A 27,471-nucleotide genomic window follows, 5' to 3' on the forward strand; every position below is an offset into this window, starting at 1 on the left:
TCTCTGAAACAGGTGGTTTCTTCCACTTGCATGGACTGCTACGAGTGCTGGTGGAAATAGAAATCTAAGAAAAAAACCCAGCACCATATGTTTCTTTATTAATATCTCAATGACTGTTCTCACAATGGCTTGTAGCACAGAAACAGCTTAAAATATCTGTTTGGTTTCTATTGCAGAATTATTTACCAAGCATTGTGAATGTGCCCGTGATGTGCCTGTGATGAAACCTACTAAATTAGGTTTTGAAGATTGCATGTTGATACTTCAGATAGGCGTGCAGCTGTTTTCCTTGTGGCATATGACTTGTGGTGCTTCTTTTTTGAAGTATCTAAATGTAATGAATAATGGCCTAAGAAAAACAAACCAAGAATTTTTGAACCTCTGTAATCTTTTCTTTAATAATGTAATAATGCGGTGTTCTTTTTGTTAATTTAATGCAAAAATGAAATTTTCATTTGTGGAATATCGATTTTCTTATACTCCACCTCTTCTCAAAGGCATCTCTGTAAATTGAAGTTGTCATAAAGGAAATAAGTGGTGTGCTAAAAATAAATTTAGAGCAGATAAGGAGCAAAGAATAGAATTTCATTTGTAAGCAGTTCTCTTTTATAATATATTGGAATATTCATCTCTGTTTTAAATATATATTTTGACTTTCAAAAAAAATTAATTGTTGTTGATCACTGTAGTTCTAAATGATTCACTGGTTCTTTTCCAGAGGACATAAACTTTAATATTGATAAATATATCCATATTAATTGTGGATGAAGGCGTGTTATAGAATGATATAGAGCTGATATGAAAATGACAGTGTATGTGAATGCAGCTATGAAACAGCTGTGTCGTGCTGGTTGATGTAATGAATTAGATTCATTTCTGCAGGAAAATTTATTTAACAGGAAATTTATTTATGTTATCAGGATGTAAACAGGTACTTCATTTGTTTAAATATCTTGGAATTATTACCTGGCTTAGTTAAGAGATGATCTATACTGTAATAACAGGCTGCTTTTTCATTTTTAAAATATAATTGATTTTTGTAAGTTTAGAAGTTTAAGCAGTTTTATTTTCATTGTTACTTTCAAGAGTACTTTAAAATCACAAAAACGTTGAAGATGGCTACGGTTAATTCACCTTATTTAAGGACTGAAAAAGCAGAAGGTGATGATTTTGAAACTATGCAAAACTGATTGCAGAGTCAGATCCACTAAATGCAAAGTACAGTCCCAGATTATAGTGGGGAAGAAGGCTGTCACTGGTTAGGGTTCTGCATTTGGCATATGGTGGTACAAAAGACACATCTTAGAAATAATCTCTCTTGACACCAAAGCAGAATAATGAATTCTTTGTTAATTATGCAGCTCTCATAAAAATAGTTGGTTATTCCAGAACTTCTTGAAGGATACCTGTAATAGCTACATGTGGATTTCTCTGTTACAAACAGCCTATATCTTTTCTTGCATTCACTGAGAGACTCCTGCTGAGTCAGGTGTCAGCAGGCACATTGTGTGAATATCTCTGAAAAGTGTTGTTCCTGTCTTTGAAACTGAAGCTAGAACCACTACCCTTTTTTTTCTCTCCTCCAATTGTGAAGACTGTGGTTGGCGATAATATTTTTGATGAGGGGTCAGATGATGAAAAAGAAATAAGCTGGTCAAGCTAACCTGATGTAGAGTGCAGAAAAATATTGCTTGTATGAAGATCGGAATGAGGGGAATTAAGAGGCATAAACAGTGGAGTAACATCCATGCTTCAAGATGTTAAATATAATGGAGAAATTTTGTTGAATGTTTTAAGATATTCTTAAATATCCATAATCTGCTAAGGTAGTTTATAGTAAGCAACCTGATAGTGAGTGTGCAAAGATGTTCCCCTAAGCCAACTGGAGTACACTAATTGCTCGAAGATTAATGCCTTTGTTGGTAATCAGGATCATAAAACTACATTTAAAATAAATGAAAGTTGTAATTCTCTGCCTTCAGATAAGCTTTTCTTAAAAAAAAACCAAAAAAGCAAAAAGAACACATTAGTCCTAACTGATATTTAAAACATTTGAAAATTTTGAAAAAAATTACAGTATCAGTCAAGCATTTAACAATTTCAGCCCTCGTTTTATCAAACTTCAGAATACTGTGATCTTACTGATAGTATATATACAAGTTTGATGTATTTGATATGTTTTGACCAATATTCGTTTATGTTCACGTAATGTTTTTATTTTATGTTGGAGTATACCAAGGTATGTACTTTAAAGCCAGTGTCAGAAACGGTATTCTGTACTTTTCTGGAGGCTTTTACACCTGACAGCATTTTCCTTATTTGTGTTAAGGTAGTGTCTCCCAGCCCCAGCAGTGCTAGATGATAGTTAAGTGTGTAGTACTGAAGGGTCCATGTCCAGAGAGCGTATTGTCTGACTGTCGTGAGTGAAGTGAGAAGCACAGAGAAGTGAAGGGAAAGGTCTTGCCAGTACTCACACTGAGTGTCAGTGAAACAGAGCCCAGCTTCTTTGGCTCTGTCTGCTGAGCCAGGTTTCCTGTCATCTGTGAAATTATAGTTAGCTGAAAATCTTGTACACTTACTTGGACAAATGCTAAGCCAATGCATTCGTCAAAAATTAGTATTTGATATCAAAAATTGTCTTTAGCTCTTCCCACTGAATAAAAAAACCTGACAACTTGATAAATAAATGTGTGTAAACCCTCATGCATACTCACAATGTACTCATTATTTAATATTTTCTTGCTGAAATAGCACCAGATACTGGTATTTTTGTAGTGAGAGTAGCATTTGTCCCACTTTGTGGCATTAGAGAAACAGCATGTTTTATTCACCGTTGGCATGTGAAAAAAAAACCACAAAAAACCTAAATTATAGTTAGTGAAACAATCCTTCACAGGTATACATTACATGTTGACACAATCACTGTGTATTCCAGTGCAGATTGTGCAGTGGACAAAGTATTAGCTTAATGCTGGTTTGAAAATGGTGACTTTGGACAAGGTACTCATAGAACAATAACCTTTGTATTGTACCATTTGTCTATCAGGCAGTATTTCTGGCTCATGCCTCCCAGGAAACTGAAGCTTTCTGCTGCAAAATTTCTTATTCCATGAAGCCATCCACTTTGCAGTTTTGTCTGAGATCACTTGAAGCCAGTTGGCCCTAGCTTAAATATTCATCAGACTTCTGATAATTGTGATAACCCTTATAGGCTGGCAAGCATGGCAAATTAGCAAAAAGATGATAGATCTTGTTTTATATGCAGTTTTATCTTCAACCTTTCCTGGATATATGTTATACTATAGTAATAATTTCTTCTCTAAGGTATTTGCCGGTATCTGGATTTGCACATCTATTTACAGTTGCCTTGAAGCCTCATAATTACAATACAGCTGAAATGTCCATTTTCTTTCCCTGACTACAAATAGGGATCAATCGAATTTTAAATGACTGCTTACGGGCTAGCTTCCGATCATGACCTTTGTAAATGATTAGAGCTCACCACTGTTGCTATCTACCTTGAAAGGGTAAGCGGGCAGGTCTGTCTAACTGGCATTTAATCTGGAAGAGAGCCAAAGATATTTGAGCTAAGAACCTAATATGAGTTGGCAAAGAGAAGTATGTGTAGACCTTTGCAGTATTATTTAGATATTTTTCCATGTTTCTTCTTTGAATTTAAGCAATTCTTTTATCATGTAATTAGGTGTTTATTTTTATATAAATTTATATTGAAGTTCTGATAGTAATTGAAGATGTGAAAATAGTACATTTGGAGTCTGAAAACCTGAATTTGCTTTTTCCGAAGAATGTAAAAATGTTGCATTGGTAAATGAAGAAAGCTGAAAAATGCAGTAAGAAAGATGTATGAAGCAGACCTGCTTTTTCTAGGCAGTGGTGAATGGAGAAAAGTTACCATATGCTGTTCTTTTCTGTTTAAACCTCCTTTCCTTTTACTATCATTTTACCATCCTTTTACCAGCTGGATAATTTAGGCCTCACTTGTATATACTGCTCAGATTTTCTATCTAGACCTATCAGTTCAGTCATGGTTTAATGAAGAATTGTACCTGTATTGTACAATGTCTTCATTGCGACTGCGAGATCTCTTGATATAGCGTTCTCTGCTTTTTTATTGAGGTAGAAATAAGTATGGCATCAGTGGGATTTGCAAACAAACATTTCCTCTAAATTTATTGAAGGAGTTGCATTATTACTAAGAATGATGAATGTTTTTATCTAATTAAAATCACATCTTGCTTACCTCATCAGATATTTTTGTGCAATATAGATTATCAGAATCTTTAATAAAGTAATATTGTTCATAGAACTTTGTCTCTTATCGCTGATTTTCTAAAATAAGTATAAAATTAAAATAAGTATGCAGTCTTACCTCTTCATCATGTGGTGGCTGAGGTATTTTCTCTTCCTGTAGCATGCGGCGCAGTTATGTAATGAAACTGGCAGGCTGTTGTCTTAGCCTCAAACTAGCTAAATATGTTGTTACCTAAATCCTAATCCCATAACGGAGTTGTAAATTCAGTTTGTATGGTTTTTATTTCAGTATTACTTTCTGCTAACGTTCAGATAGGGGTAATTTATTTAGCATTGTTTTTTTTGAAAGCAAGTATCAAGCCTAGTTGTAATATTCAAAGTAAATCTGAGATGAAAGAAAATGTATTGTGTTTTCTGAGAATTTTAATCAATGTTTACGTTCTTCATATTGGTAGTAAACTGGAGTTGTACGCTTGATATGTAGCACGTACCAGGTGAGGCAGTTTTCAAGGCTAAGAGTGAGGTTTTCAAACAACGACTGAGATACATGGAAGAAAAGATCTTCTGTAGAAAGTCGAGGGAACTTCTTGTATTTCATTATCACTATGCTACAGTGCTTCATTCTTGAGCTGCTAAAATGGTATTTCTAGGAATAACTTAATACAGTTAGTATTTGTTCATGTATGATTTTCACCTTTTGCTCACAAGTCTGGAGAATACTCTTTTTGTTATGGCAGCAGAATAAAATCTAAATATATATTTTTTTTTTCTCTCTAATAGATGCAGCAACAAGAACTTGCACAAATGAGGCAGAGAGATGCCAATCTAACTGCATTGGCAGCTATTGGTCCCCGGAAGAAGCGGAAGCTTGATTCACCTGGACTTCTTACTGTAGGAGGAGAGGTATTTGTTTGTACTCATAGTAAGAAACCTGATTCTTTCAAAAGCTGGTAGGAGTAACTAGAGATTCAGCATGCTGATGTTTTCAGTGAACTGTAACTTGGAAAAGGAGATACAAACTACAGAATTAGAAGGACTGTGAGTCCTATTTATCTTATTTGTCACAGTTAAAATGATGTTATCACTTAGTTGTGTTTTTGAGTATTGTCTTTCAACAGATATTAAATAATATTTTAAAAGGAAAGCTAAACCTGAAGTACACAGGTCACTTCCTGCAAATGTTCAGTATGTCTTTATACTAGTTTTCTCCTCTGTATAATAAAAAGGAAGACAGAAGAATGGGTAGGGCATGACGAAACATCTGGAAAAAAAAACCTGTAGTGTTGCTCACCATTCAGAATGAGAGCTTGTACTAATACCAGTGTATGTGTCAAAACCTTTTACAGAATGGCCTTGCAGCTGCAAGGACAAGTTTGTAATCATGCTAGATTATGTTGTAATTTCAACAAAAATACCATGCTCTAGAAGTAGTCGTATTTGTTAGCACACAAAGCAATACAAAACCCTGAGAAGTGAAATATGTTAGCCAAGATGAAGAACTGTGATAATGGAATTACATTACCTTGGATAACTCTTTCTGAGTACTGTATTCTATATTTCAGTTTTAGTTCAACTTCTTTTAATTTTGCTAAATATGCCTGTACAATGGAAGTCAAAGTAGTTCTCTCTGTTATATGTCTGTTCTGAGGAAAATACAAACAGTTTGTTTTAAGTAACTGACTAACATAGGTACTTTGACACACCCATATAAAACAATTGCTTTCTGAAAAACAGGGAGAAAAGATTTTCAAGAAAAATGGATGAACAGGAGCGAGACATCCCCAGATAACACACCAAACATGTAACTAGTTTCAGACTAATCTGTGATCTCTACCTCGGTCCATAGTGCATTCCTACCCTTTTCACTGGCTCTGGCTGTTGTCACTGTGCTACCCTATTTCCATTTGGTAAATTGGCAGAAAACTAACCTAACAACTACAAAAAGTGAGTAGTTTCTGCTTAGTTTGCCAAAGTAGTTTGGCTTAGAGCCCAGTGAGTACTGAAAAGGAGCTTAGAACAAGGCAGAAGCAGCTAACTTGAGATCACCTGCGGTCACCTTATTTGCTTTGCCTGCTATCTGTCTTTCTTGTATTCTCGTATTTTAGAAAATCTTCTGGAATTGACTTCCTATGTAGCAGGCAGCAGTTCCATCACTAACTCAGTCTGCTTATTATTACGTGTAAAGCAGTTTAGATCAAAAATTAAAGAGGATGGAGAGAAAGGAGACACCATTTAGAAGAATTCAGCTTTTCTGTCTTGCGGAATATAAAATATTACATTTGCAGAATTTTATACTTTTATTTGATGATGACAAACAAGATAGTTGGAAAATCTCTAAATGGTGCTGCTTTTTGCAGTTTAATGCTGTGTAAGATATCAAAAAATTCTGAAGTTGTACTGCCCAATTCTTCTTTGCTGTCTGAGTCCTTTTAGTGCTTGTGTTCATACAGAGCATTGCATTTCAAAGGTAGAGCAGTGGATGGAACGAGCAGTATAGAGGGGACACCAGCTGCTTAATTTAGTATCCTGAAGCACTTGCCAGGTGAATTTTGAATTATTTTGTTTACCTTCTGGATTTTTAATTTGTTCTGTTCAAATTTGCAAGCTTTTTTCTTGAAATGTAAGGCTTTTAATTATTGGCATTAAAATTTGCTTTCATTTATGAAATAGTCTCATGTAATTGTAAGAGTTAAAACTTTAAAAAAATAATTAACCATCACACAACTAGGCATGGTAGTTTTGAAAAGTAAGTATTTGAGCATTGCTAAGGTAGCATTAATGCAAAATTTGCATATTTCAAAATCTTTCATTTTTGTCTATGGAATGAAAGTGTAGAGGTTAAGTGCAGGTATCTGTTATAGTCAAGAATAATAATAATTAAATAATGTGGCTTTTCATCAAGACCTATGGCTAGTATCCCAAAATACATAAATAGAAAGTATGTGTTTGAAATATCTGAGGGTATAATTTGTTTAAACATCAAGTGAAAGCCCTCTCCTGGTACTTGCTGGCACAGATGGTTTTTGAATACTGAGCTTCCAAAGGCAGCTTCAGGGCTAGTTCAGTGAATCACCACTTATTGAAGACAGTCATTGTTAGGGATAAGAAAAAAAACTTTCGCACGTCGTGGAAGGGCAGTCATCTTAAAAATATTCAGCAAAGTATCTTGAAAATCTACCTTCCAAAAATTCACAGGAGGGTTATGTTGGACCAGAGCTCAAAGGAGAGCTGATATTTTGTTTCTTTTCACAGCTGGTGTATATTCAAGCCATTAAAATGGCTGGGAAAGATAATGTTCTTGCAGACTTGAATATCCCAATATGGCTACAGTTTAAGCAGTGATATTTTGAGTAGGGAAAAATTAGGACTAGTGATTGAAAGTATGCTTCTGATTATTTCAGTAGCCAGTGTGGCTACCAACTTGCATTTCTGTATTTATGTATTTCTGGCAAAAGATTCCATGTTTTTCCTGAGATTTTTTTTTTTGATGGTATAATTTAATCATTTTAAAGCAGTTTTCCTGTTAAGAATTTTGTATAAAGTGTCTTGAAGATTCTTAAGGCTAAGGTTTGAGACTTGAAAATGTGTTATACCAGAGACTTCAAAATGCGGATGTATACAAGTTCCTTAATATTCCTCAATATCAGATCTTTATGCTACTAGTAGTTGGAAGTATAAGGATGAATCCATGATTATCTGGAAAGCACAATGGGTACTGTGATGTAAATGGAAGAAGTACTTCTGAGTCCAGGCTCTTTTTAGTCATCTAAGACTGAATGTCATGCTCTGAGTAAGCCTTTAGGATGTTTCCTCACCTTAGTGGAATTAAGGTAGTTTTATGGCATCCACTTAAAAAAATTATTGGAATGACTTGTTCTAAAAATCAAGTATCTGCTTGGTCTTCATGTCTTTATGGTTGGCCCTTGATAAATGATTTTTAGTTTTAAGTGGTCAAAGTATGATTAGAAAGCAATTGAATCTAAAGATTCTTTATACTGGTTAAGTTTGAGTTAAATGAAAGCAGATACAATAGACCGTAATGCCTTTTGCAAGTGTTTGTGTTCCAAGAAGTTAAAACTTACTTTTCATGCTTTTAAGCCTATAGACCAACAGCAGAACAGGAAAAAAAAATGATTTATTGTATCATTGCCCTTTCAAGTGCTGTTGCTTCATGCATCACTGACATGATAGAATGCAGTAGATATCTCAGTCCTGTTTTGGTGTAGGATGTCACTCCTGCAGATAGTTGTGATTTCCCTTTTAGGTATAACAATAACTATCAGTTACAAATACAATTTTGAATTTTCAGGTAGACAAAAGATAGTTGAGCAGTATGTCCTTATCCCTCTTTTATAGAGTTAAATGTGTACATCTTTGTGAAGCTTTGAAAATTCTAAGTTTAGTTTAGCTTTTGTGGCTTGTTTTGTTTGTTGTTTTCAAAACTCAAAGTAAGTAATATAATCATTCACAGTAAATATGTTAATATATTTTTGAAAACCAAAGTCCTTTGAAATACTTTACAGATATTCTTCTAACTAGTTATTGTCCCTATTTTTCTCATTCTTAAATAAATGAGGTTGCAAGTAATTTACCCCAGTGATGAATTACTGTATTTCAGATTTAACTTCAAATGTTGTTCTAGTCCATCAGGAATATTGCAAAATACATATAATTGTGGGTTTATTTTGTGAAAAGAATTCATGAGCATTAAAACATTTCCCAGACTTGGTAATAGGAAGTAGGAATGTCTTAAATAGGAGGGTCAATGCCAACTTTTCATTGATAATTAATAATTCTAATTGATAGTGAATGTGTAAAAATACATTGTGCATGTTGCAAGGAGGCAGAATTATGGTAAGAAGGCAGAACAATTTTGTATGGATCTCAGTTGACAGGAGAAAAAATAGTCAGTTGGCAATACAAGAAAATAGAAAGTGGCTCTGTGCCAGCACAAACATTCTTTTTTACCAGTAGAACAGGTTCGCATACTGTACATATTCCTTTGATCTGTGAAACACAAAATATTCTGACATTCATTCTGTGATATTAATCATTTTCCTTACTGGCCAAGACAGATTTGATTTTTACTTCATTTGGAGATGGAAAGGGCAATTGATCCCCATCTGCATGATGTTGATCTAACGTGCAGAAGGGAGACCATTAGAGCATTTCTTTCCCTGCTTTTCAAAGGTTTCTTACTAGAGCCTTATGTAGTGTTCTGTATTTTGACTTAAGTCCTCCTTCATGGAAAAAAAGATTCCATTTTAAGAATAATTTTATCAGCTTTTATCACTTTTTTATCACTTATTTTATCACTTATTTATCACAATTTTATCACTTATTTATTAAATACAATATTTTTATTTATGGGTACTTTAGAATTGTAGTAAGTGCGTGCAGATTAGCAACAAATATGAGAACTTGGCAAAATGGCTTTTGAGTATTTAATAGTTCATCCATTTTTTGTCAGTCCCCGTACACATCTGTTGCTGTTACTTGCTAAAATATTGTTTTTCTTCTTGCAAAAGACAGCTATTTTGAGGATTTGGGGGATAGAGGATACGTGAGTTTCTTGATGTTAGGGTGACTTTTTGGAGGGTTTAGGGGTTGCTTTTTTTTATTTGTTATATATGGTTCATAGGTTATATGGGACAACATAATAAAATAGGAGCCACTAATTTCAAAGTAGGGCTTGTGTTTTCAATTGTATTCTCCCTTCAATGTCTCAATATCAAGGAGGTAGACATTAAACTAAATTTTGTTGCCTCTGTTTTTCTGATGTTTACAATTTCGGGTTTTTTCTTCTTCTTGCTAAGTAAAACTGGTAAGCCTAATAAAAACTGAAAGGGTCTAGCTGAGAATTTTTCAGAATTAACGTTTCTCCATTGACTTCAGAAGGTGAGGCCCAAGGTGCTATGGCGTTTTTAGATGTCTATGAAAGTATTTTTTTAAAACCTGAGCAGAAAGATTTTGTGGTGTAACTTTTCAATGTATGCACAGAAAGATTCAGCATCTTAAAATAGCAGTGTTTCTCCTCTGACTCTCTTCCAAAAGAGTCAAGTGAATCATCAAATTGTCTTATTTCCTTCTCTCTTCCATCTTGTTTAACGTTGGATAACTTTTGTGTAATCCTTAGAGTCTGAAGAAATTTAATAAGATGTCAATTGTTGGACATTTCCAGCCTGAGTCTTTGAAGGAGGTCAAGTAGTATGTTGGTTGTACTGAAAGTGACAATTAGGGTAATAGCATTTAACATTTGAATTTTCTCTGAACCTTTAGGGAGGTAGGCTTGAACTTCATGGGAATTCTTTTGGTAGCTTCTAATCTGAACAGTTCATGTTGAAATACTGAACAGAATTTTTGTCATTTAACAAACTGTAAAACCAAACCATTGCCTGAGTCCCTCTTCCAGATGAGTATCTAAGCAGTGCTTTTGCTACTTCTGTAGTGTTTCTGAACTTACCTTATGCCACATATGAGTTTTCCAAGATTTGCAAGCCTGAATTGTTTCTGTATCAGTTTGGAAGTATTCATGTATGCATAGTATTCATGTATATTTATACACATATACACAATTCTCAGTGGTGTGTGGTGATAGGATGAGGGGAAATGGTCACAAACTGAAGCATAGAAAGTTCTGCACAAATGTATGTAAGAACTTCACAGTGAGGGTGACGGAGCACTGGCACAGGCTGCCCAGGGAGCTTGTGGAGTCTCCTTCTCTGGAGATAACTCAAGACCCACCTGAATGTCTGTGTGTGCAACCTGCTTTAGGGAGCTGCTTTGGCAGGGGGGCTGGACTAGATGATATCTAGAGGTCTCTTCCAAACCCTACAGTTCTGTGATGCACAAATGTTGGAGTCAGGTCCTACTACAGTTTTCGTAAGCGATGTCATTGTGAAATGACAAAATATCAGCATTTTGTAGTGCAGGGTTTTCTATTATGACAAATGTTGCTGTTAATGATTGTGATGTGTTGTCAGCCCTTATAATCTATTGTGTACTCTAAGAACATTTTGAGCAAACATTTGTTTAATTTGGAAATTACTGTTCACACTACTTCTACATCTGTTGACCAGTCTGCTACTGTCCACATTTCTCTTTCGAAATTTGGCTTCCTAAAATTTGTCAATGATAAAATTGAAAACAGTGGTTCAAATATTTAAACTTTGAGATTAAAGCCAAAAGCTTGACAAGTTTGCATGGCTTACACATTTTCTCTTTGTAAGAGGAATGAGAAAATGGAACGTGGTTGGCCACATTCACGAGAAGTTAAGCATCTGAGATCCAGACCTGCAAGGGCATGTGCACATGCTCAACTTTAAGCACTGTAGTTGGTTTGTTTGAAGTTAGTAACATGTCTTGTGTAGAACATTAATTACATGCAAGATGATTTTGTTGGATTGCTGTATATTTCAGTGTTCCTATCAGTCCTTTTGTGTTCCCTACTGCATGAACTCTGCTAATCTGTAACTGATTCTAATTTAGGAAATGCCTTATTACTGTTCTCTTTATGTGATAAAAGCAGGGCTTCCTTTTGGGAAACAGGCATATTGCATGCTTTTGGAAAGTCTCACATTGTTTGACCACCAAAGTCTTTGGGACGATCAGAGCGTGTTTAGTGGCAGGCTTCGGAACTTGTCTTCAATATTGCAGGCTGTATTTTGCTTTCAAATAATTAACATAGTAAAAATATCTGACGGGGGGGATCTTCATCTTGGTGTTCCTTTTGTTACAGAGTCTATTCTAGTGTGAGTGACTAGGAAAAAAGGGGTTTTTGTTTTTGTTTTGCCTGCAGTCAAACAGGAGCATGCTGGTTAAAGGGATTCTGTGGGGGAGTTGGACTGGAGAGGGCCTGAGGGAACTCGGAGAGACATCTACCACCAGCAGCTTGTCTGTGCTAGCTAATTATAGCTAGGGTACTGTTTACTTTAGTGGTATACTCCTTATTTATTAGTTACTTAGTTACTGCTTGCCTTCAAGTTACAGGCTTGCAGCCAGTTGCTGCAGGGGAGTTGCAATAGGAAGGGAAGGGCATCATGCAGCACTGCAAATCACAGCTCCCCAACCTTGGCATGCTTTTTTTAAAAAAATCTTTTTTTTAATTTTCTTCTTTTTTTTTCCCTCTTTTTAAATAAAACACAATGGGAGATATGGTCAAAAAGAAAAGCATGCAAGTTAAAAAATGGAGACAATTTTTTGCAGTCTAGCAGGACTGTGATGATAAAATTGTTTCCTTGATTTATAAAACTGTGGTTTGTTTTCTCCTTTTAACTCCTCCTTTCAGACCATAATTCCACTTTTTTTGTGTGTGTATCTGAAATTCCACTGATTTTAACAAAATTATGTTTTTTATGCCTTTTTTTAACTGGTACTACTTAGGGAATTCAAAGTTAGTTTCCTCGGGTACTCCTTCAAACTAGTAACATAGTTTTGTATCAGCACTTTCCAAACAAAAATGAATCTACACAGACATGCTCCTCATAATTAACTGAAACTAATTTAAACTATAATAAAAATTGTATATGGAAACCATAGATCATTTAAAAGTCCAGGCCCTTGGGAGATAAGACAAACGTGAACCACTTTAGGAAATTTTACCCTAATTTGCCCTCATTTTTGTTATGAACTTTGAGCAGAGTCTATGGATTAGCTATGTGAAAGACACAGTGTAAGTAAGCAAACTTCTTTCCAGTGCTTGCTTTATTGTTGGTTTTGTTGTTTTGTTTGTAGTAATGTTGGCATGATAATTATCTCAGCAAACAACAGGACAAAGAACAGTAGTGTTGTGTGGAGGCAAATTAAGAGAATCATGAGATCTTCTGCAATGTTGAGAAAGCAGAAGTTACCACGAATAGTGATTTCCATGCCTTAGAAGCATGGAGATGGTGTTGACTGCAATTATCAGTAAAATAATTATTTCTCTAGTCTTCCTGAGCATGACAGGATCTTGCAAAGCTGCAAGCATTACAACAGCTGAACCTCTGTATGAAGAACCAGTTTCTGAACTATATTGAAGAAGCTCTGTTAGAAGAATAAGCATACTGTAATATCCATGAAAAAAAAAAAAAGCAAAGCTTCTATCTCCAAAGGAGAAGGTTGGGAATAAAAAAGGAGCACAACAGGTTAAACAGCCTTGGCCAAAGTGAGTACCCCTAGGCAGACCAGCATCTCTAATCAGTAGTAGTGGTACTAGCTCTGAGGGGAGGGAAATTCAGGCTGGTGCTCTCATGTAACATTAAAAAGGACAAGCAGTCTGTCAGGAGAAACAGTCATTGGCGTGGGATTTCTTCTCTTGATCAAAAAGACAGCAGCACTGCAGCCTTCTTTATCTACAAGGGAGGTGTCAGCAGAGGGCATTTTTTTCCCAGGCCATATCACTGGCCTATGGTACAGTTTTCCCAAACTATGAAAGAAGTCACCTATATTTCTCTCTTTAGCAAGGTTTTGTTGATCCCTGTCTTTCTTCTCTTTTCACTTGTTTTCAATTTTATGCAAGTAAACCCCCCTGCTTTTTTTTTTTTTTTTAAGAAACGTGTTTACAAAAGCAGAATGGGAGCTTAATCTGATGGACCCAAAAAATATGCCTGATACTTATCTTCAAAGCCAACATTTGTTCTGTCCTCTCTATTAGTAATTCTCTATAAATAACTATAACTATATATATAATATATACATATATATATATATATATATTTTTTTTTTTAAGAAACATTTTGAATCTGAATCTGGAATTGGTTACTTTGTAATACTGTGTTGTGTTAATTCAGTTGATAAGCTTACTTGTGATGAGACGTGTTCTGTGGATGTTCTTAGTTAAGGGCAAGGAGAATTTAAAAGGGTGATCTGATTCCACGCCTGATCATCATTTTCACATTTGAGGATTTGTCTGTGTCCAATCCGCTTGACCAATAATACCTTATTTTAGCAAAAAGTCTTCTAATTCTATGCTACTTAGAAAATTATTAATGAATCTCTAACTGAAGCATCAACTTTGTTTATTTTGACTCTGTTCTCTGTGTGATGTAGGTCATGCATTTGAGTTTGGCATCTGATCAGTTTGCAGCAATTAATGAAAATTAGGAATGATTAATGAATGTTTTAATACTTTTTTAGTTGACTTCTTCATATTTGTTAGAAAGACTTGAACTTTCCAAGACTTTAGAAATGTAAATCTAGATCTGGATCTTGTTAATGGCCCATTAGTTATGTTGCAGTATTTATTCTAGCTGCTGTAACTAATAAGTTAGTTTGACATATTGGGGTTCACTTTCTAGAGTGCCATATATTAAAAAAAGTGATGTAATTCATAATCCAACTTGTTCTACTTATTTTTGAGCAATGAGTCCTTGTAGCTCTGAAGTCAAACACAGTTTTTAATTATAAAATGTTATTTATTGTATTTACATCACTCCTAGTGGTGATCAAACTGAATTATTTTTAATTTCATTTTCTTTACTTCTGCCCTTACTATGTAAGTACTACATACTGCTGTGGTAAGTGCATTAAATTGTACTGAGTGAGTGGGAGAAGGCAAAGCAGTATTTGTTTTAATGAGTATGCTTTTCCAACTATAGGTTCCACAACATTAGATTTTTGCTATTCTTGTTTAAATGATGAATTTAACTTAAATCTTCTAGTTTCTACATAATTCTTTAACAAGGCCATATAATCTCTAATCTAGCTGTGAGTTATTTCATTTAACTAAATAGAGAGATACATTGCTCTTGAATTTAAATATGCAATCATTTAAACCTTAACAAAAATGATACACTTTTCAGGGTTTTCTGAGGTATATTTATATCTCCCACTTTCAATTGGTGTTACGAATAGCTATTTTCTTAATAATTTTTATTTGTACTGCAATTTCTGATAGTTTTCCCCCGGGGAAAAAAAAAAAAAAAAAAAGCAACTTGATAGCTTTTTCTGTCCTCTTTTCTCTCCTTCTGAAGACAAAGCTACCTGACTTCTGTCTGGATAGAATGAGCATCACGTAAAACAGACAAATCAAGCTGTGTCAGATTAATCCTCCTTAAGCGGCTTACACTCCAGTTGCATAGAAAGACACCATAACATGGAGAACTTGTTAAGAATTGACACCAAACTAGAGATTGCATATCAAAGAAAATGCTTTACCTACCTATTCTGCAGTCTACTCTTTAGTGTGAATTGTTCTTCTAGATCTGATAATAGAACACTTCTGGCTGACTGTACTGTATCAACTTGACATTTGGAATACAGATATATGAGAAGCATGTCATGTTAACAGAACACTACAACAGTCATACTTTGTCTCAACTGATGGGGGAATTGCAGCGTACAGAGTAATTCATGTTGACAGTAAGAACTTGCAGATAGGCAGCATAAAATGGTGAAATCATTATAGAAATTTATTTAACTGGTTGAATGGCCATAGCAGATTGGTTGAGCCAGCCAAATCAAAGAGAATCTGGGGGAGACATCTCTGCTGTAGTTTTAAAGATTAATTTGTCTATGGCATATATATCTTATGGAATACATATATATTTTACCGTGAATATTTATAGAAGTATCAGAGTTATTGATTAAATAGAATATTTTTCATATCTATTGTTCAGACAGTTAGGTACTTTTTCATGGTTAATATTTGAGAAATAATCTTGAAACTAAGGCAACTGTATAACTGGAAATAAATCAATTTTATTTTTGTTTCTTGTAGACGAATATTTTATCAATTTGATTAATACTAGAGTTTTACACTTCCTTTTAATTTGCAAAATACTTTCTAGTTGCATGTTTTTCTGTTTTTAAATCTCTTATTGGTCTAAAAAATCAGATTATTTTTCTGTAAAAAATGGAGTAAAGATATTTTTCAGAGAGAGTCAATGCTGTGCCCATAATGATAGAGACAAGTGACAATGGAAGAGAAACCTTGGAGTACCTTTAGTTCCTGATTTTAACTAAACCTTAACCAATCACCTACATTTATTTTCTTAGAACTTAATTCAACAAGTTTTAGTCACATACCCTCTAGGATCTCCGTAATACAATTCTGTAGGTACAGCAAATTCTTCAAATCGCCGTCAGCAGCAGAGCACACAGGCATGCTACAGACTTCAGGCACGAGAGACCTAAGTCTGCAGAGAGAAGTATGCTTTGAGTATCATCTGTATTAAAAAAAAAAAAAAAAAAAAAAAAAAAGATATCCCAAACTTTGCATTTAAAAATCTTTCTCCATAGTATCTCTTTCCGTACAAATGCTGATGTGTGTTGGTATTAAATGAATCTATAGAGAAAGCTCTTTAGCCCAGTGCAATGGGAATTATTCCATTGTCAGTCTGGCTCTACTTCTGTCTGTGGCTTACTCTAGTTGACTTTATCTTAGTCTTCTTATCTTGTTCATTGCTATTCATAACCCATACTTGTGTGAAGATGGGCCTTTATTCATACAAAATATTTGCCAAGTTCCTTGTTCCTTTATGTAAAGGAACAATAAATACTATTGGAACATATAAACCTTTGATTTGTTTTCATTCTCAGTTTAATTATGCAGTTTGTATTTTAGACATATATGTCTGATTCTTGTCTTGTATTCGTTTATCTTTTCATGTTAACAAGTTTGAGTACAAAGCAAGCAAAAACAGTACTGCTCTCCAGTTATGGGTGGGCCATCAGTGTGTCATGGTCATACCTTTAAAAGAAGGTAATAGTCAAATATTCTGTTTCTGGATAAATGTTTTCCAAAGATATAAAAGATGAAATTTTGGCATTCCCCAGCTGGATGAGAGAAGAGCAGTCTGGCATTGACTCCACTCCTCCCTTTTTCCTGTTTATTCTTCAAACTCCTGCAATGCTTAGTTGGGGAAAAAAGTTGATTGCATACTAGAGCTAGGTTGCAGTAAAATGCAAGCAGAGTATAGGAGTACAGTTTGCAATATCTTAATGCTAGTGTAATTTCCATCCCCTAGAACTGAAATGTTGCCAGTCTCTTCCTTTAGTTACTTAACCAATTGCAGTTGAGCTGTTTTATGTGACATATCTATCACATAGAGAACTAATTACTAAGACTTCACAAAGCAAATGAAAGGTGCAGGAATCTGGGATTGATATTCTGATGCACTGCTGCACAGGTACTGTTTAAGGTTACTGTTTCTGATTGAAGTCTCTTTCACCTTTGTATGAAAGCAGCATAATTAATCAGGCTGTAATGAATTCAGGTACTGTGAGTTTGTCACCTCAAGAAAAAAGTTACCCGAGCAGACTGAAATCCAGTTGAAAATGTGGTCATGATTAGTATTTAATATTTAAAGGACTGTTTTAGTATGTGTAGTGTGATGGTAGGCACATTTTGACAATGTTGGGAAATGTGCTGCATGGCTTCAAATGTACCTTGAAAAGTGCAAGATAATCCCAAATTGTCATGCAAATGGAAGTGTTATTTTACAATGCATTTTACAGAGTCTGCAGCTCTAAACGTTACCTGATTTGTCTATTTTGTTTTGTCTTTATTAGCAGAAGTCTCAGCTTGTTTCAGTGTGAAAGTTAAATCAGGCATAATATATCCACCCAGAGTCAAGAATCACCAAACAAAACAATGGTTTGGATTGTCTTTTAAGTTGGTGATCTCTTATAAGTGTATCTGAATAGAAGTAATGTTTTTGATGCTCTGAACTTTCCATGTTAAGGGAGGTTTTATGTCACTACTCTTGGTGCTGTTTTCAGATGTTAATACTATTAGCAATCTGTAATTCAGTAGGAAAATTCAGAGGGTGCATTTTTGTTGTGAAAAAAAAATCAGGTTTTATGCATTGCTTTATTTGCTTAGGTGATTTTTTTAAAATGCTTTCTATTGAAATTATTGAGAGAGATGATATTTTAGCAGTGCTTGTTTTCCAGGGCTTCCAAAAGATGATCACAGTGTGAACAACTATACTAGTGGTGATCTTTGTGTGAGTCCTCTTTTGGATCTTACCACAGTGAAGTTTAGACTATGGAATGGTTCTACTTTAGACAAAATCAACTGGATTATTTTAAATAATATAAATAGGTGCTATGGATTAGGCTGGTTGATATTGCCTGGAGTGAGTTAGGGAGTGCTCGTATGAACTACTCTGCTGGCAGATCTTCAGGATAATAACTTCAGCAGGGGGCAGTGAGGAGCAGCTGGGGGGCATAAAGCCTTTGATCAGCACAGCTGGATCCAAATCTAACATCTGTCTATAGTCTTAGACTCAACACTTTTGTTAATACTGTGAGCTGTATTTGCATTTGTTAGATTATTTTGGTGACAGTACTTTTCTGTCTCTAGTGTTCCATTTCTTTCTATAATCCCCCCTCACAGCAAAATCAGTATTGGCAATTCAGAAGAAATAGAACAATTATCTTCTTCATGTAACCCTTTAACAATTATTAACTTTCCTATACTTTTCTGGCAATGGTTATATGTGCAAGTCTCAGTAAAGAGCAGCTGGGAAATTAAAATACAGGAATTACAGAAAGAAGCTGTTCAGTTTTGCTGCAGTTGCCATCAAAGAGCGCATAGATGTATTTTCTTTCTCTCTCAGAAATAATGAGGAGGAGCCTGTGTGCCCACATACACAGGATATTTCAGGTTCCTACAGTCATGAAGCTACTCTGTGCCTGTGAGGAAGTGAATGGCTGATGGGATGACAAGAGGCTTGTATTTACAGTCCAGTGCACGCTTGACCATAACTGAGTTGATTACAAACATTCTTGTAATAATTTAGCAATAATTTAAAGAGCACATGGTGGAGAAGCTAGCATTAAAAAATAGTGCTGAGAAATAATAGTCTTGATATCTCTTAAGCTTCCTGCATACACTTATGTCTTATTCTTTTCTTCTATATTTTCTATTTGCTTCGGAGAAAGAAACCTTGTAAGCATTTGCTTATATTTGGCATGGAATAATAAAGCAGACAAGTGTCACATGAATGATTGTGACACTTGTACAAACATCTCTGAGCTCAAACAGGACAGGCAAATTATGTTTTGACCCATTAACTATAGCTGTCTTAGAAAAAATGCCAATTTATCTAAACATTTTAATTCAAGCAAACACTTAGGACTTAAAAATATTGGCATAATCATACCTTTTGTCTTCATATTAAAAACATGCTGAGATGCATCCTTCCATCCACAGTTTACTGAAAAAAATACAGATTTGAAAGGATGAGGAGGAGGAAAATCGAGTGTTCTGATTCCTTTTAATACAGATACAGACTATCATTTTTTTCCATTTCCTACTGCTTAAGCATTAAACTGGAAAGAGAATGACGAAAGCTTTGTGTATATTATTCTTTGGCAGTCTCAGTTTCTGAAATTTCCGTTAACTTCTCATATTGTTATTTTAAGATTCCAGGGTTGTAGTGAGAAGTTTTCCACAACATATTATGTATAACTGCCTCTACATTAAATGAAAGAGTGGAATAGCCTGATTGTGCAACTTGGATTTGATGCTACAAATAATTTATTTTCTTATTTAATATTACTAATGTTGGTAATTGATTTGAAAGAGGTATTTTGTTAAAGAAACTGAACTGCATAAGTTCCACTATTTCAAATATTCAAATTTATATTGCTTCCTTTTTCAGTATAGATGTTTTTGTAGTTGCATTCCTGTGTTGATGTCTGATGCCCTTTGAACTTTTCTTGCCAGATCCCAGTAGTCCTATTCTGGAAAGATCATTCAGTACTTGTGTGATGCAGTAACTCCAGATGCCCTTCCTTTGCCTTTGTTTCCTGTCTTCTTCCTTACCTGTTAATTATCTTTGCTTTCTTATCTTTACTCAAATATGGAAAAAATTTTAAAGAAAAGAATAATGTATTTTTTAATGCAAGAGCACATTTCCATGAATTCAGACTTCATTTTTGAAACATTTTTCTGAACATTGCATTAATGTTAATGAATTCTCTGTTACTTGGTTTGATTATGTAGTTGATAATATGATAATACAGTCTCAAGAATTTAGGCCAGAGAATAAAAGTTTCAAGTATTCAGGTACTCTTGGTTTTAGCATTCTAATGGGCCCTTGAAGTGTACCCTTTAATTAATGAGAATAATTTGGAACAAGATTAGCTGTCCTAGTTAAGTAGTAAACAGTCTTGAATGTACATTTGCGTAGTCTGGTTTAATATGACAGAGGAAATTAGGTTGGATCTGCCTAGGTATGAGACAAAAAAGCTCATCTAAGTTAGAAGTCATAATAGGAGTAAAAAAGTGAGGCAGAGTTTTAGAATAAAATGAGAGTGAAAACTTGGCAGATTAAGTTTGCCTTAAGTCTATGATAGTTAAAATAACCCCATTTAAAATTTTGAAACTGTAATTTACATACTCCTTTATTATTATTCAGATTAATACTAAAAGGGCAGAAGTCATCCAAGGAACTTACACATTAATTTTCTTCCCCTTCACTACTCTGAGGATTTATTTCAAAAATATTTTTCTAGTACCTTGAATTTTGTTGTTATTTTTTTGTTTTAACAAGAAGTAACTTTTCATTCTGGCTGTCTATTAATGCTGCTGAGAAATAAAGATGCTTTTACAGAATGCTTTCAAGCACAAAAGGAGATGGTTTTCAAGAGATTATTTTACATATTTACATATTTTACCTTAAGCATTTTGTAGTCACTGCCTACTGGTGAATGTATCAGATTTTTACACACACTTTCAAAATGAACCAGTTTTGCTTCTAAGCCATTGCAAAGGGAGGAAATGAATTCTAACTTTTTTCACTTCATTTTCACATCCTCACATTTCCTTATTTCACATGGTTTAAAACAAAATGCCTCCAGCATTATTTTTCCTTTCTCAAGAGCAAAGTGAATGTGACTTTTCTAAGGGGGTCACAGGATGCCTCTGAGGCCTGTGGGTGTTACTGGACTGCTGCCTGCTTTCAGCTTAACTGAAGGGCTTGTCATAGTTTTCATCTCCTAAGAAATTAGCCCTAGGTGCTGGCCAGAAGCAGGAGAAGGCAGCATTATGAGTCCCACGCTGGTTATTTCCCACTGACATCAAATCCTGAGGTTTTCAAATTAATCCCACACAAAGACAGCCCTTCATTTTGGTGCCAGTTTGAAATTAGACTGCAATAATGACCTTTTAAAGATGTCTAGTTGTTAAGATAACCCCCTGTTGAAACTTGAAGGTAGCCGTTGCACCCTGTGTTGATAAGACGTTACTGACGCTTTAGCAGATTTTGTAAAGGTGACTGGGAGTCATGGCCAGTGACTTGACCTATGCTGCTGAAAGGAATGAAACCGATAGCCAGCCAAGGCTGCCTCGCCTTGCATCTCACTGCATTCTGGTTCCAGAAACAAACAAAGGGTCTTTATAAACTTCCAGCAGGCAGATTAGTTACAAACTAGTAATAGACTTTCACAAAAGGGGTCTGACTTTACCATCAGAAAAAGTTAATACTCAGCTCAGAGTATGAATTCAAAGCATACCTTGTAGTGCTTTTACACTGGCTGGCAACTGGAAAAGCTTGGAAAAATGGAGCATTAAAAATAACTGTTAATATAAACAAGTAAAAGAGTAATTTACTCTAGTTTATCCTTAAGTATTCCATGTAAAGTGAAAACTGGCCCAATAGAAAATGGGAAACACAGAATACATCTATGCAATTTGCAGATTTTTGTCTGTTGTAATGAACAGAAATCTGATTTTACCCAAAATTAAAATAACCCACCTAATTGTTCCTGCCTTTTCACCCTAGGGTTTTGCATCGTAAACCAATATGAATTTACCCTGTGCAAAATTGTCTTTCATTATGAGTAATAAATAGGTATGAAGCTGGAGATGATAACTCTTTGTAGTCAAAATAGGTGGCTGTAAACAGAAATGAGGCACTGAGTATGAAAAATTTTGATAACTATTGTCTTAGCCATTTTTTTTTACATCTCACTTAAGAAAAACATTTTTCTGTAAAAATGATATGTGTCATTGTTACTTTAAAATTTACTACAGTCCATTTTTCAGTGTTTTTAAATTTTGTACTGTTTAAAGACAGTTACAACCATGTAGAATATAACTAATTGCTGAGGCAAATTTGATTATAAATGTAACTATCCATGATATATGAAAAGTTCAGCTGTTTAACCAGCATCAATGACAGGTTTTCCTTTAAAAGCTACAGTGCGTCCTATAGACTGAGCACTTCTCAGCTGTTTGAATACGTTACATTTTAACTGTTTTCAGTTATTTTATTTCTATTCACCAAAAATAGAAAATATGCATGAAACATTTTATTATTTGATGGTGTACTACACCATCTGCTGCCATAACACACTCAACTATTACTTGTTTAGAGAAATGTGCTGTGAAATCATAGTTTGCATCTATAGATTTTGAAAATATACAATTTGCAGACAGTTAAGTGTCCCTTTTTTAACCCTTAGCATTGTTAGAGGTTTCAAAAGCTTCTTCTCAGCATTTTGGAAATTAAAGGATTATCAGAAGGCAGACATCAGAAAAATACTGTTGATAACTGTGTTTCTCTTTTGGATATCAAAATAGTGGGGATTATTTTCTTTATCAGTTTAAGGAGGTTGTAGAAAATTGAATCTTTCGTTTTGTGATCATTTCTCTTCTTTAATATATTTCACCTAGTTTAGAAGTATGGATCAGAAACTCACAAGGAAAACTGATGCCCTTTCCTGCAGCTAAATTAACAGGAATCACGTGGAAAACAATCTGAGCCTTGTATGAAAAGGGGAGCCATTAAAATTAGCCCTGAGCTATGGACTGCACCCAATATCACTAGAACTGCACTCACTGCAGATGTGGAGGCTGGCTCTCAGGCAAACTGAGCTGTGTTGTATAGCTACAATTAAAATCAACTCCTCTGCCAAAAAATAAAAGGGAGGAGGGTAGAAGGAGAACATCAAAGACAGATTGAAATGTGTAGTTAGTAATAAGAGTGGTCTCCTCTTGAACCAAGCCCTGCAGCGATTCATGGCCCCCTTGTTAATGAGAAATTTTGACCTCTGGTTTGTAAGTTAAACTTGTAATCCCAGCTAATGAAGTAAATCAATCCCAACTTCAGTCTGTTGTTCCCATTTTTCTTTGCACAGTGTGTCTGGGAGTTGGTATCCAGGTCTACAAATACGATTTGGGGGAAAAAAAATTATTCAACAGCTTTGTAACTTCTGTTTTGCAGATTCACTTAAATGTGTCTGAAGCAGACAGATTATTTTAACTTGTCTGTGTGCTTGTAAGATGTTCTATTAGCAGGGTGTTTTAGACACGTGAAAATAATAGGCCTTAATTTACCATTTTAAAAGAAAAGATGGGTTTACAACTATCCCCTAATACTTATTTCATAAACAGATTTACACTTTGGATAAGTAGATCTGTTTAAAATTATTTATGAACCATATTTTAATTCTTGCTACATATTTCTGAGGATACTGATGATAGTTCTGTGTCAGAAAAAAGGTTTCCCACTGCTTTGAGTGAAAACAGATTCGCTAGTAGTAGAAATGAATGCAAAGCTAAGATGCTAATTTTCACAATGGTGGATCACCCTTTGAAATGCATACTGCTATGTCTTGTAAGTCATAGAGTGACAAAAAAACTAGCCACATATCCAGTCTAAAAGCCCTGGTAAAGCCTCTGAGTTGATGTCTTGTCATACCACATTATTAGAGAATCTGTGAGAAATTAGCAAATGGTATAAAAAGAGGTGAAGCCTCCATGAAAAAAATAAGGCGGTGCCAGATTCTTAATATTATCCCTTAAAATAAAGCATCATCAGCTAGATGAAGAAAAATGCTTGTAGCTTCTTTCCTTTCCTTTTGTATCAGTAATTGGTGTCTTTGCAGACCCTTCTAAATGATAGGGCCTTTTTGTGTTCTAAACGTTTTCTCCATAGAGTTTTTGTTTGTTGATAGCTCATTTGTCCTACAAACGCTGCTTTACAGTGGCAGAAGCTTCCCAGTAAAGTGTGCTGGTTTTTTTAATTAACTCAAGGGGTACGTGAGCTCTCCACTATCTGTAGGGGACATGCTGCATCTCGGCCCTTGTTTGCAGCTGTCGGCATGGAGTGGTGCAGAGTTGTGCCTCTCAAGGTTTTGGCTCTAATATTGGATTTTCATAGCCTTGTTCCTGCTGTATCATTGACAAAGCCACACTGCATATTACGATCTTTTGAAGTTGTCATGCACTTGTATTTCTGTTGAGAAGAGTGAACAACCGAGTGTTGCTGTGTTTTATGCAATTGTATCAAAGAGAAATGGGCTTACGTTGGTGAAGTAGGAGGCTCTCAGGTTTGATGTAACTCAACTGTTTTTCTGCAGTGACCACAGAGATGTGTGGGTTTGTTCGCCTATTTGTTTTGGGGTTTTTGTTTTGTTTACCTTGGTGACTAATCCAGTTCTCTTCTTTCTGGAGTTGGAAGTTGTATTACTTCTATGCCTTAAAAAACAATTGTTAGCTTCTAAAGGTGGCTTCTGATGGGACGGGCGTGTTTGCTGCCAGATTATTGACCATGACTTTCACAGGGCAGACAGTTGTTTAGGGCTGTGGGTGCTGCCAGAAGGGATATATTCCCACCAGTTGGGGACGCACAGGCACAGCGAGTGACTTGGCACCAGCCAAACACCTGGCCCTCTTGGCTTAGGGACACTGCAGTGCTCTGGGAAAGCTGAGATTCAACCATGCTTGGAGAAAAAAGCTTCTTTATACCTTAGTGAAGCCTATCTTGGACCCAGGCCTTGCAGTGATGGCTCCCAGATAAGCTTCTTGTAGCCTTTTTCAGAAAGGCAACTGAAATGCTGGGGCTGGAGAAATAAGATGCAGAATAGGAGTGTTTGCAGAGCGGCCTGCAAGCTGTGGGGCTGAGCTGCAAGAGGCTGCCTACCAAGCATAGGGTGCAAGAATTTTTTCTGTAGAGAAACTTAATAGTAATGCAATCCAAACATAGAGATTATATCCACTAATAAGTTTTAGCTTGTAATGTATATTTTTTCCTACATATCAAATGTAGTGAACAATTTTATTGCTCAGAATTTCTCTGTATCTAGAGGGAACTCCATTTGCTTTATAAGTAACGCATTACTTAACGATTTTCAAACACATGAAAGGCTAAATTAATTTGTCTGCTATTTTTGTAGGTGATAATACTGTATAATCGTCAACTCTACCTATCTGTATTATTCTTTGAAGATGCTCATGACCCTCAATGATCTGCAGCAGGATGGTTTATGCAGTCACAAATCATTAGTACATTATAGGCAGAGTTTATATTAACCTATTTTTTTCTCGCTAAATTTAAAAGAAGCATTTTTAATTCTGACAACAAGTGGAAAAACACAGCAGTGAAGCTGTTCTCAAATGATACACCTTAGTATATGGAGGATCCTGTTGCGAAGAACTTCGAAAATAATCATGGTTTATTAGCTGCACAGTCTTTTCCCCTTTGTTTCTATTCATTTAATTTAAAGTGAAACAACTCAGCATGCAAAACTAAAATTAGCTGCAAAAAAAGGTGTAAGTGAATAAACAGGCAAATCCATTAGAGTCGATGGGTTATTGGATCCCTTGCCATTCCTCAGATGGCGGCCTATTAAAAGTGGTAATGTCTGCCTCCAGCGTGGCCTTAAGGCAAGAAAGAAGGCCAAGACAGGCATATTTCACATGCATCAGACACAAGAATTAAATAGACCAATGTTCCCTAAAAGACTGAAGTACATCTCTTTCTGACGTTCATCTCGGGCAAAAATTCATTGATCTCAGTATGTCCCTTGGCAATTATAAAATATTAAATCCAAGTCACACTTTTCTAGTTGGCTTAATTTTTTCTCTATTCACAGCTTTCTATTTGATCAATTTTAACAAGTTAGGAGTAGCATCTAATAATAAAATAAAAACTGCAGAGTTTAAAAGTTTGCTCATTTGACATTCTTATTTTTTTGCATTTAGCCTGTCATTTTATTGGACTTTAAGTAAATTTGCACACTATATAGATGAAAAGAATACGTATTTGTACACACGAAATAAAAGAACCTTACCTGGGTCCTTTGAATTAGCAGTTTCTTTCAAAAGACAAATACTCGTATATGGTCATGGTTTTGCAGTGTACTTTAAAGCTAAATCTGTGTAGTTAATCATCAGTGATAACTAGTGTCAGACAGCAATTATTTCTGCTTCTTGTTTCCCTTGTTATGTCAGAATGGAATATGTAATGTTGTAGTCTTAATTCTGAACTACTACAAGCACTTTTTTTTTTGTCTACTTGAACCAAAATTTGATTTTGTTTCCTTTGTGTATATATCAGTCAGGTAGCAAATTGGAAAACACCCTGTCAGAACTTGGATCTATTTTAACATAGATTTGGAGATTGTAACATACAATGCAGAAGAAGGGATATTCTTGCTGGTGGTCTCTGCTGATGAGAGACCATAATTTGGGGAAAAATTCTTCCATTATGGCAGTCTACCTGTTGTATTAGCTCGTTCTGTTCCTGTTTGGCACCCTTACAACCTTCCATTCCTTAAATAAGCTCATTCAGTGGCCAACAGCTATAAGCAATCTTGGCTGAAAAGATGTCGAGAAGAATGCTCAGAATCTTGGTTGGCTTTCAAAAAATGACAATTTTGATTATTTACTATCAGCAAAATTACCCCATGGAAAGGGGGGAAGGCTAACCTGGAGGTCTTAAATTTTCAGAAAAGTTAAGCTTAAGATTTTGCTTTGCATTTTGGAAACAAGATCCTGTCGTCGTGTCACTACATGTTTCTAAGCTGCTTACATTTATTTTAGTAAGAAAAGTTATTCTAAGTATTAATTTAAAAAAATGTATAAGAGAGAGAGAATGGCTGCTGGTATAGCTCTGTTAACACAAGTGGAGCAATCGCCTTGTCCTGTGTGTGCTTGATTAAATGTACAGTTTTAAATATGGGCCAATAATGTGTGTATTTTTGTGCTTTCTTAAAGGAATTTTAGACCTGGGAAACATCTACATTAACCTTCAATTAAATGTGTGTAAGATTAAGCTTCATATCTGTTCATAGTCCTCTGCACAGGTTTGAATTCACTTACTGTGAGCAAGGGCTTCCTGGGTGGCTGCAGGATCTGGACTGGCTCTCCTGTGGTTGCACTTGGACCCCTTTTTGTAAAATGAGGATATTAGTACAGCTTATATTCCATCCTTTTCTTTTTTTCTCCCTTTTTCTTTTTGTTAAATTGCAAATTGTGCCTGA

General features: G+C 35.2%; 1 protein-coding gene across 1 annotated transcript in view; it reads left to right on the forward strand.

Annotated features, from left to right (window-relative positions):
* LOC136046561 (transcription initiation factor TFIID subunit 4-like) overlaps positions 1–27,471 on the forward strand; it is a 126,981-nt gene that overhangs the window by 81,689 nt on the left and 17,821 nt on the right. The window contains exon 14 of the mRNA XM_065733158.1: positions 5,053–5,175. Within this exon, the coding sequence (XP_065589230.1) occupies positions 5,053–5,175 (123 nt within the window). The remainder of the gene's footprint in view (positions 1–5,052; positions 5,176–27,471) is intronic.

The sequence above is a fragment of the Cyrtonyx montezumae genome, unplaced genomic scaffold (genome assembly GCF_038088225.1).
Source record: "Cyrtonyx montezumae isolate F1298 unplaced genomic scaffold, pur_monq_1.0 scaffold_17, whole genome shotgun sequence".
NCBI classification, from domain to species: Eukaryota; Metazoa; Chordata; class Aves; order Galliformes; family Odontophoridae; genus Cyrtonyx; species Cyrtonyx montezumae.